Source organism: Engystomops pustulosus, chromosome 8 (assembly GCF_040894005.1).
Source record: "Engystomops pustulosus chromosome 8, aEngPut4.maternal, whole genome shotgun sequence".
Lineage (NCBI taxonomy): Eukaryota > Metazoa > Chordata > Amphibia > Anura > Leptodactylidae > Engystomops > Engystomops pustulosus.
The window spans coordinates 32,486,847-32,499,259 of record NC_092418.1 but is presented as its reverse complement, the minus strand read 5'-3'; the positions used below and the strand labels follow the sequence as shown (position 1 = coordinate 32,499,259).

Below are 12,413 nucleotides of genomic sequence, written 5' to 3'. Positions count from 1 at the left end.
GGAACGCAGACCCCGGCCAGCGGGCGGGGCCAGGGGCGGGACCAGCAGAGCTTGAGTGACAGGCGGTGCATAGATCTTCCGCTGCTGCTGCGCTTTGGGGTCTGTAGTGTGAGACCACGGGACAGGAGCAGGACGCTGCTGCCCATTCATTGTGTGCCAGCCACCTGCCCACCAGGACATCACAGTCTCCTGATCCTGCCCTCTCCAGCCTGTGCAGGATCTCCAGGGTGTGTGCCATCTGTGCCAGGTAAGAAGGAGCAGTGTCTTCCCATGCCTACTTACCTGTGTTGTGGTGGCATATACTGGGCACGCTCATAAATCCTGTGATCCCTGTCTTGTGATATACTCTGATGTGTTGCATGTTATAGATATATTGTTATACATTGTAATATAGATGTATATGTAAATATTTACATGATACAATCAATTAAAATTGCAATTATTATGGTTATAATCTTTAAATTATGCAGAATTCATCAAGCACCTCCACCAGAATTGCCCCCTCTGTGATGTGATGAGTGCATAGATTGTATACACGGTATATACTGCAGCAGGCCATGTCCTGGGTGTTATTGTTTTCTTCCTATAGGCTGTCACCATTGCCTTTTATGGACAGGAGGAGAAGCAGACAGTGAGGATTATTCATTCTTTGCAGCACAAGTCTCCTATACGTTATACTTATACATATATATGTAGATCCTGGTTATATTACATTACACCCCCCCTAGCCCCTGACATCCGCTGCAGTGTATTGTTGTTTTTCATGAGGTCACGTTCTGCAGCTGATGGTACCATGACTCTTGGTGATGGATGGACACATGGTACAAGAAAACAAACAGGCATCAGCAGAATTCAGCTTAGTCTTTTGTTTAACTCATGCTTTACCGGTGAAATATGCAATGCACACACAAAATATGCAATATTTTGGGGTGATTTTTGGCAGAATCGGTGAATTTTATGACTTCTGTGCAAACAATGAGTGCAAAACATTTCAATTATTTGCTGCATTTCATAAGACACCAAAAAAAGTAAAAAATAAAAAAACAATGCAATATATGTGTAATGTGAGAACCCAGGCTGTATTGTATTGTAATAAAATAGCAATAACCGTCAAATTTACTGTAAAATGTGATACAATTTTGCCGAAATATCACAAAAAACACAGCAGGAATCAACGTGTGTTGTTTTCAGGCTGCATACAATGGGGCTGTGGTTTGTTTTTGAGGTCCGTATGTCGTTGGTGTGTAATCCTGTAATCCATTCCAAAACGCAAAAACAGTCTATCCATTTTTGAACTAAAAAAATAAAAAAAAAAAAGGCGGGCAAACCTGATGATTGTGTTACATATAAAGTGGATATAAATACAGATGTTACACAGATAAACGGACCTGTGTGGCATCCATATTTTTAGCATTCCAATTAAATTCTGACCTGCTCTGCGTTTCTTCAGCCTGTATACTGATCCATGAAAACATGTTTGTGGGCATGGGTCCATTGCAATGAATGTGTCAGTATGTCATCCAGGCAACATTGATCTTGTGCATGTAGCCTAATTCAGACAGACTTATTTTGGAGAGCACATGGACACATAATGGTGCATGGCGCAGTTCACACCACTGTCATTTATTTGAGTCCAGATTTAGAAACTGACTTAAAAAATCCTACATTATCAAAGTATTTATATGCACTTTAGGGCTGTAAATTTCACATAGCAGTGACACTATGCAACTACACTCCTACACATCATATTACATGGTAAGTGAATAGCTTTCTGGGAAAAGTGCCAGAGACTGACTGCATCCCAGTCCAAGTAATTCTAACTTTATTAATATGAGAAAAGCTGCCTGGTCAATGTCCCCATCTGATGTTATCTCTCAACTCTTCAAATGTGGCTTTGTTAGCCTGGGGTACACTGACTTTTGCAGTCCTTTTGTGATCGTTGATCTTGACCTTTGGCACATCCACAAATGGGCAAAATGATGGGGATGAGGCATCCTCATTATTGTTTACTTCTATGCTACAGCCCCCCAATCCTCTAAATTTCAGAGAGATTGGTTGGTGGTGGTCATGTATAAATAGCTTTTAATACTTAAAGGAATTCTACAACTAAAGTTTAATCTAAAGGGTGGGGGTTACCCACTGGCCAGTCCCGTGGGACTAGGGACACAACTCTGAATACAGAAAGGTAAACTTTCATCTAACTTACCTTTATTTTGGAAAAAGCCAGTTCCCCTATAAAAACTCTTTGGCAATGTGTACACTATTCTCTGTGGAGACATGGGGGAGCCAGAAAATGGGTTACTGATGACAGGTTCCCTTTAAGATTGATACTCCTGGATCACCAGAAAAAGCAGCCTGGAGCCGTTCTTGCACTTCAGTTGTTCATTTTTCATGTGATGTCATTTCACACGAGAGATACTTACTCATAGATCCAGACACAAGGGCTGTAGTATTCTTCTTTTATTCTTTCTTCTAAAATCAATGTTTATATTTATGCTAATGAGTCAAAAGGGCTTTGCAGGGGTGTTACCAGAGCCCCTCGGTGCTGTAGCTTCACAGAAAATCTTTATGCCTCTAGAGCCAGCAGAGGACTGCTGCCTAGTATCGGATCTAATCAATATTAAAACCCCCCTTAATGTTTTTCTAGTACATAAACATAACATGTACATAAACTATGTTGTGAGTGAAAGCATTGTTCAATGCAAAGGCTAAAAACTGTAACATACCTACAATTAGACTACTCGCTGCTGAGAGTTTGCTGCAGTTGGATCTAGTTTTATGCAACCCTCTACAGGTTATATACATTAGCATATCCGCTCTATATACTACCGTACATTGTATCAGCAGAAATACGTTTGTTTAATGTAACTGAAACTGAAAATTGTATGGTAACTTGGTAGACACTTTTTATGAAACTTGCCATTTTCATTATTGTCTTCTGCATTATCATATACACTGTATGAAGGCACAGATTCCTTTCCACCATTGATGTAATGGTGATCACAAGTGCTCAGAAGCCGTGTGATGCAATCACTATGGCGGTCCATTGGGGATAGATAGCCTTCTACCCTGCGTAACCCCTTCGATCAATGGAGACAGTGGATACACAAAGGGAAATGGCTCAGATGGGTATCTGCGGGCCCGGGGAGCCTAATGAAAGCCTATCCCCCTGCCCTATTTTCAGTGTGATGCATTAATAAGTAGAATTTATATTTGGAATAACTTTTTATAGTTCAGCAATATAGATTGCTGTACATGTACATCCAAGGCCCAGGGCTCCATTTCTGACCGCTCTCTATTAGACGTGCACTTCAGCAGCCGCAGGCTATAACAAAGCATGAATGGCCTTTCACAGTCACCAGCACAAATCAATAGTGAATGAGTTGCTGTGCATTAGATTAGAGAATAACAGGCGGTGACTGAATCCCGTATTAACCAACCACAATACCCAGCAAGTCTCCAGTATAAGTACATGTTATGTAACAAAAACAATACCCTAGCATCATAACAATTCCCTTTTTTGCAATGTGTGTATTTGGATAGCAGACCATCTCCGGGATATAAAAAGGACAAACATCCCTTCCTATCGCCTGCTGCTTACCCAACACTGACATCTAAGAAGTCGAAATATTTACTTAGACCCCCGTGAATCTGTGGATTATTGTTACAGACATTCTTATACAAAAGAGCATGCAAAATAAATACTGTAAATTCTCTCCAAAACCCCATCCAGTTCCATGTAGGCCAAGTTCATGCACACTGTACACTGTGTTATTGTACCTGATTATTTCATGCAGATCAATATCGGTCAGTAATTTGAAGACCATTAACTATCAGGTGGTAAAATAAATCTGCCCCCCCCCCCCCTCACAAACCAGAGGACATCATTTAATGTAATGTAACCACTTCTATAATATTTTAAGTACGGTATACAGTGTGAAGACACTGCACAAGCAGGGGGGTCAGGGTGCTGTAACATATTCCCTCTTAATTACCATAAATTATGAATAGATGAGACAAGTCTGGTCCTATACTGTACAAACCAATGTTGTATATCATCTGTTTTACAACTGTACCCGCAGAGCATCACTGCTAATTACCCCACTGTTTGCCATGAGCAAACGAGGGACTACTGGGACTAAATAGTTTCCCTTTTCAAAACCATCCATAAAAAGGTGGTAAGATAAATGTGATCATACCATGTGCAAACTACAATACATCATTCAAACATTTTATTTCTACCTTATTCCACCACCTCAGAGTATATTATGTAAAGACACTGTACAAGCAGGGGGTGAAAGGAAGATGTTGGCCATCTTTCTCGAGATAACCATCTATTATCAATAGTTATGATATATGTGGTCCTTTTCTGCACATACAATGGTATATCACCCCCAAAATCATCACTAAAAAGAATACAGGGGGCTACTGGGATCTGTCCTCCTCTTGAAAATTATCAATTAGAAAATGTATGTGATCATACCCTGTACAAACTGTAGTGCATCATCTGATTATTTATGTGTAAAATGTATAAAGACATTGAACAAGCAGCGCACAGCTGAGCGAAATGAGCTCAGGTCTGTGAAGTATACAGCAGACTTTTGGATGTATACACTATTAAAGTTTATAATTCCAGGAGATGGTAGTGGCAAAGATTTTAGGAAGAACTCTAACTCTTCTGACAGTCTCATGAAAGAAAGTTCTCATAGAGGAGGGGTATATGGCAATGGACACATACCCGAGTGATCAAAGGTGCTGTTTGTCAAAGTGATGAATACGTCATATGTAAAGCAAAGTAATAGTAATCTAATACTTTACATCTAGATCATATACAGGCGTGTTCAGACTGTGCGTTGCACAAGTCTGTTTTATGAATGTTTGCACTATGACAAAAAAAATTGGCAAGCTGGCACAAGGATTATATAATGTACTGCTTGGCACTTTACCCTTGAAGAACCTGTTAAGTTCTCCTCCAACTGACATGATATTACATATAGTATCCTATGACTTCACAGACAACGCTGCTGAATTATTTACCGGATTGTTCTGTATCCATTTAATGTCTTTAGTCAGTCGCTGGATTTGTTAATTGACGGCTTGTGTCCTACAAAAAAGGAGACAGTAACTTCCCTGGCGGGGTGACAGCCACTGTCTATTATAAGGCTGGAAACGGTCTCCTCTACGTCAATAAAATCCTGGAGTCTGGTTTAGAGCCACTTTGACCGTATGATGAGGGAATTGCTGTATGAGCAGTTTTCTGATACAATCTAAGACAATATTTATTAGTTTTTGGAGGGCACAGACAAGTTTCAGTATTAAAGTGGTTTACCCATGAAAGAAAGTTCTCAAATTTTAACCCTCTAGTGATGTTTACATAATAAAGATAATTTTTAACCCCTTACTTTACAATTTTACTTTACAGTTTTATTGCTGCTTTAGACCAGTGATGGTCAGTGTAAGATTCCAGGGTGTGGGCAGGGACTCTCTAAGCAGACACTTTATGATACCTCTGTGCTATGAGATGCCGTGTGCTGACAATGTGCTTAGATTATCAGGTTACAGGTTTATATACACTTTTATTTAGCTTCTGAACATTCACAAGTATCTGATACATAGAAATAGACATGAGATAAGACAGATCAGAGATGATGACATTCTCAGCTCTGCTAGCTCACCTATAACACACACACACAGTCAGTCCTGCTCTGCCTCCCTCAGATAAAAACCTTATCTTGCCTGTAGTTTGTAGAGTAAGGCCGCATTCACACGACCAAAGAGGGACGTATGTGCAATCTTGCAGCCGTACAGAAGTCTCCCATAGGCCAGCAATGGCCGCACGGCCGCACCGTACTGCTCCGTACACAGGGGAAAAGATAGGACATGTCCTATCTTTCCCTGTGTTATAGCGCCGTGCTCCATGCATTCTATGGAGAGGGGAGGCGTCACCCCTCCTCCTCTCCATCACGGCAAACCTATGCCACTCCAGTGGGCATACGTTTGTGTGAATCTAGCCCAAGTCTCTCCACTCTGCTGCTTGCCAACAGAACTGCCTGTGTTTGAGCTGGTCTTGTAATGCAGGGGGAGGGCAGGAGGTAGAGAGCACTGTAGCGTGCAGACAAGAGAAGCTATTCATGAGAAGCTTCCATAGTAAGAAGATTTACAGTCCTATCCAGGAGCAAACCAAATTGTAGACACCAGGACTGATAGACAGGTTGGAATTACATCCGTGAAATGCTGTATTTTTGTTAATAACAGTGAATTAGAGAATGTGTTATATTGTTATCCTGAGTACATTTAAGAATCTTGATGGGAATACCCCTTTAAGCAGTCAAATCATTACAGTTATTGGCACATATAAAGATTACATTGGCTGGGTCTTAGTAAGAAGAAGCCTAATGGGACTCTGTGTGAAAGCAGTGTGCTGTCATATAATGCTCTGTCAGAAACAATGCCAATAATTACATTGGCCCAGGCCCAGAATCGCAATATGGAACCCTTAGACTCTGTGGGAGGCTGCATGGTGTCAGAGTGAGAGCATTGGGGCTTTTTTACTAAGGATCCATGCGCGCACTTTCGTCGGTCTTTCCAACATTTTCGGGTTTTCTGTGACAAGTATTTAACAGGGGTCTGCGTTGGGATTGTGTCGCACGCGATCAGATTTTGGCGCAGCTGCAGTGGATTTCATGCGACAGAAATTGGGGGACGTGCTGTTGCACAATTCGACTAATTCGGACTGAGCGCGGGATTTAACTTTCAAATTGTGTCGCAAGCCCATGCACTTACATACACCTTGAAGAAGAAGGTGAACCCCGGCGGACCTGACCGGGGAAGTGACATATGCAGGATATTGGGCGCACGATGTTAGTAAATCACAGGAGCGTGCATTATCATCGGACAATGCACTTTCGGGGAACTTCATGGGACAGGTAAGTAAATGTGCCCCATTTCTTATACATAGGTATGAGATCGGAGGCATATCCAGGGATTGTAGGGTTCCTCAATTTTTGTAGGTCACAGTATATAGACTGGAAAATTACTGTAATACTCCCTTAACATAGCCTTGTGCAGCAAACATTTGGGATAGAGTTATTGTCTGTTGACAATAAAAATGGTTATTCAGCATAACTCCCAGTAATAAATCGAAGTTGTAAATCCTGTATCCCATCCATTGGAGAACAGTGTGTACTCGGCTGCTCTGCATTCCACATGTCTATTCCATTACGGAAAGAGGCTTTACTGGCCAGACTGGGTCAGTGACATTGACTGCGCTCAAAACCATTGAAAAGTTCATTATGAAGAGTCGTCCAGTATTTCTATGATACATAAACAAAAGCTATTAAATAAACACATTTATTATACAGTTTGCAATATGGACCTAGGCTGACATGGGGCAAAGGTCAGGCTTCAGCTTTTTCAGGACCCAAAGGATTTGCTGATACAGTCTCCTACCAGGGAGAGATGCAAGGCATCCCAAAAACGGGGTCTCCACTTTGTTTATTTTAAGTGTATGAGCTGCAATACCTGATTTGGCCACCACACAGTGAATGGAGCTGTCTGCCACCTTACAACCTTGGTGGGGCATCATGGCCCCCATAGAGGTCTATGGCATCCAGCCACAGCGTGGTGAGCACACAGTGTCTCACCGCACTGTGACCAAGCCGGGCAGCCTATTGGCTTTCAATAGAGAAGGGAGGGTTGAGGAGCACCCACCTCCCCCTGCACCCAACTGTATCCTTGTCCAGGGAAGTTCACGTGTATAAGGCCTAATATAGGTGGCAGCAACACACTGTAGCAGGATCATGCTGCCAGACTGATGGCACCACTGACTCTCTGTATACCAATGCTTACATTTCATATGGCACCATACTGCATTTCTGATTTTGTATGTAGATAATTTGTAGTATTGTTATTGCTTTTTATCTATTTCCTCTCATGTCCATATAATAAATTGTGTGTATAACATTCTAGGCCCTCTCCTGAATGCTTATCTACAGCAGCAGTCTGGCTATTCCAGTCATACAGCGAATAATCCCGGCTTCCTGGCAACCATGGCAGACGAAGACCTCATCTTCAACATGGAGGGTCTGGATAACTCTCATATTTTGAAAGATCGCTGCTCAGATTACCATAAGGGCGACAGCGACGAGGAAGATAACTACTTTATCTGCCCCATTACTGATGATGTCTCATCACACCATGTGGCAAAGCCAAAAAAGACCCGCTTCTTTGGTAGCCTGACCAAGGAAACTGAATATGGAACCAGCTCATCCCCCAGGAACTCCTTCAGCTTCAGGGTGTGTAATAATTTTATATTGTATATTGTCATTGTAGGACCGAACACAACAATCTATCATGTGACTAAAAAAGAAATTCCTGATGCTGAGAATTAGCTAGGAAGATGGGCACTGACGTATTACACCATGGCCATTGGTACCACAAGCCATTTTTTAGTTGATAAGAATTCAATTTTTTTGATGATTTTTTTTATTAGTATTGAGTCTAGGCCTCAATCTCAGTAGCCATATTTCCAAATCTATCGGCCACAACCGTGGTCATGTCTCAATAAAAAATACAGGCGGTCCCCGGGTTACATACAAGATAGGTTCCATAGGTTTGTTCTTAAGTTGAATTTGTATGTCGAAACTGTATATTTTATAATTGTAGATCCAGACAAATTTTTTTTTTTTGCCCCAGTGACAATTGGAGTTTTAAAATTTTTTGCTGTAATGGGACCAAGGATGATCAATAAAGCTTCATTACAGACACCTTACAGCTGATCATTGCTGTCTGGGAGTATAGTAAAGCTTCCAGAGAGCTTCGTCGTCGTCTGTAAGTCGGGTATCCTTAAGTAGGGGACCGCCTGTACATGCATAAAATTACCGACTTCCAATGGGACTAGAAAAAAAACATTATCAGGCTGCATTCACACTACAGTATGGGGGACGTATATATGGCCGACGTATATGCGGCCGATATACGTCCCCCATACACTTCTATGGGCTCACGGCGCCCTACGGGAGCGGTACGGTACAGCACACGTGCGGCACCGTACCGCTCCGTAGCCCGGGAAAAGATAGGACATGTCCTATCTTTTCCCGTATTACGGCCCCGCGGCCACACATCACTATGGAGAGGGGCGGGGGTGAGCTGCGCTCACCTCCTCTCACCGCGCTGCCATGTGCCCGCCGTGCTACAGTGCGGCGGGCTCACGGCAGTGTGAATATAGCCTCAGACTGTAAAAATACCAACTAGGCCAGTCCAATGCCTGCCAGTGTAACAAACCTACATCTATGTGTAAATCCCCTTTAAACTAAGATCATTGTACTTATTATTGTCTCATATACCCAACAATCCCCTTTACGATGGCACAAGGAGTCCCTATGGCTCTGTGTTATGCAGCAGAAGGCTATGTGTGTGTTGCTGTATGTTGACCTGATAAGACGCTGCTTCTGGAGCACAATTTCCTCTGTGATACGGCACAATAGAGCTTGTGTTTATGTTTTTCTTACAGTATGAAGTTATAGATAGAGGTAATGTATAGGCCCATAGATCATACAGCCATGAGCCTGGGACTTAATTGCCTACATGGCTGTGTGCACAGATACCGTCTCCCCTCCAGTCCCGGAGAGCGTGATCATAAACAAGGCATATCTTATACCATTTCCATTAAACCAATATTTTATCACATGAGCTAATATCTCTCTTTGCACAGTGCATTGATTGTAATATATTTGCCTCTATGGGTAGATAAGGCGTCTGCATGGATTGTGTTGTTGTTGTGCATGCGTTACTAATATCATGGGAGCGGTGATTATCAAAGACAACAAGAGATCTGTGGAAAGTGAATTTTCAGTGATTTATATTTAGATAATCAGAAATTAAAAGTCTTTATCTGTGTGACGTCTCCAATTCAAGTAAAATGGTTACAAGCAATCATCAGCCAAACGAGACGCACTAATCCAATAAATGTATGCTGCGGGTCATAGACCATCGGTGACCTTCACTGTGACAGAGGCCAGATGTCTTCTATACATTATTGTCTTTATGGCTTGTCATGGGAGCTGCTCACTGCTTACATTGCACGTAGGCTTCTGTAGGTGGCCATACGTATTACATTATGTCTGACAGGACCCTCCGATTTTGGCAGGGGCAGATAACCATCTTCGGACTTATAATAATAATCTTTATTTATATAGCGCTATTAAATTCTGTAGCGCTTTACATATCATAGGGAACATATAATATTCTACTACACATCAGCAAAAAAATTAATTTTAGCTTGTCTGATCCCTATTACTGTCAGTGTAAATAAGCCAGGGGCCTCCACTTACTCCACTGTGCAGTTTAAGAGCATATTCACATTCGGCTACACCAAGTGTGCATGTGTTTGGGTCAACAGGAATAGCTATTGGATAAACCAGTATTTGGCAGACAGCTAAGTTTGTAACAAGACATAAGTGGATGCGACACATTGCAGGGAGATATATGTTTTATACCTAAAGCATGTGTTAGTAATGTAACCCAGGACATGCATATGAGTTGGTCAGCAGACATAGGATGTAATCATTAGTAATCAAAACATACGGCATATACATAACATTTTGCTGCAGATGATCACATTCCCAAGATTGGGAAATTTCAAAGCATTAATTTTTACTTAAAGGCAGGGGCGTAACTACAGGGGTAGCAGCCATAGCAGCCGCAGTGTCAGGGGGCCCCGGCATCCGGCCTGACACAATAAAGAATGGAGGATGTGTAACATTATATCTATATTGTACTGCACATGTCCAGCATTATATGTATGTAACATATACTGTGATGTATATATGCAGTATCTGTGATGTGCATAAGGTGTCTGTATACACTGTATGTGAGTGATGCATATGGCACTGTATGTATGTGTATATGCACATGAGTGTATTTATATGTGTGAGTATACTCATATGTATATTTTTTAAGTGGGAAGGGGGGCCCATGCAGTAGCCTGCTCGGGGGCCCTGTCTCTCCTAGTTACCCCACTGCTTAAAGGAGTTGGCCATTTTACCTCATGTATTTTGTAATGTGTGGGGTTAGGATATTAGGTAATTTACCACTATACATCTATTACCAGTTCTGTAACCCTTTCTTTTTATGTAAAGTAAAGCCTCCTGTTTTTTACCTCATGAGCCAGAAATTCCTGCAGATGGCTGCAGATGGAGGGTCATGTGATATGAATAATCGCCCTGTCAGGACCTTGATCTTATATTCATGAATATATCATAAGGTCCTGACAACTCAAGGACAGTAAGGTTCACTTGACCCTCCATCTGCGGCCATTTTATGGACAGGAATGTCTGGCTGATGAGGTTAAACACATGAGGGATTGTCCAGATATTGAAAAACATGGCTGCTTTCTTCCAAAAACAGCTGCTCCCCTGACCATGGGTAGTGCCTTGTATTGCAACTGAGCTACATTCATTTCTATAAAGAGCTCCAATACCGGCACAAAGCATATTCAGTTGTGGCACTGTTTTGAAAGCAGCCATGTTTTTCAACCTTTCAGACAACCCCTTTAAGGTAGAAAATATAAAACGTATGGCTTTTTGTTAATAATATACCACATTGTGTTGGTGCTGCCCTGTAGTAAACAGGAGTAGTAAGTAGTGGTGTGTCATTCACGAACGAGCCGGTACAAAGAGTTTGTGAACGACGGGAGCCGGCTCCCCTTCAGTGAGCTGATGGCTCACTTAAGAATCGGGTTAAAGTGTAGTGGGGTGGGGTGACTGACTGGCCTGCGGCTCCCTATTATATATTTAATAGGGAGCCGTTCAGGATCCAGAAGAGTCGGCTCTTTTTAGTGAGCGGAGCCCTAATGAGCCAGCTCACTAAGAAGAGCCGGACTTCCCATTACTAGTAGTAAGTGGAGCTGTCCCGGGGACACAAGGGTTACTGAAGCATAAAGGGACGCTGGCAGGTTGATGGAGAGGGATTTACCTTTCATCCACAGCTAGTCAGAACCAGTTTCTGCTCGGCAGCATCCCCCAGCTTACTTACAGGTCACTCAAAGTCCTAAATCACAGATTCCTTCACATTTCACCTCCATTATATATAGAATCACAGCACAGAACTGTTTGGAATTACACGCAGATCTTGCAGAATATCGTCTTTATGAATTTCATGCTTTGAATTGAAAGTGAGAATATATAAGACTTGCTGCAGATTTTAGCAATTGGAAGATTGCCCGAAGCGGATAACTTTTCTCCTTTGCAAAATACTATTTTGTACATCAAAACTCTAGATCCAAAATGTGATTTTTTTGAAATTATTCTTTATTTAAATATTTTCAATATATACACTTATGCTACATAAATAACAAATACAATGCATATGTATACACAATTCCCTTTCTTCCCATCCTCCCTATTTCATCCAAA

The 12,413-nt window shown here is 41.8% G+C and overlaps 1 protein-coding gene across 3 annotated transcripts in view; it reads left to right on the top strand.

Moving 5' to 3' along the window:
- The first annotated feature begins 39 nt into the window (after positions 1–39).
- Positions 40–12,413, top strand: part of EEF2K (eukaryotic elongation factor 2 kinase) — a 59,612-nt gene continuing 47,238 nt past the window's right edge. For 2 of the 3 annotated variants that reach the window (XM_072120584.1, XM_072120583.1), the window contains exons 1-2: positions 41–247; positions 7,969–8,294. In XM_072120584.1, coding sequence (XP_071976685.1) covers positions 8,049–8,294 — 246 coding nt within the window. In that variant the 5' untranslated portion in view covers positions 41–247; positions 7,969–8,048. Of the gene's footprint in view, positions 248–7,968; positions 8,295–12,413 lie in introns of all 3 variants that reach the window. The other variant, XM_072120582.1, reaches the window with a different exon arrangement.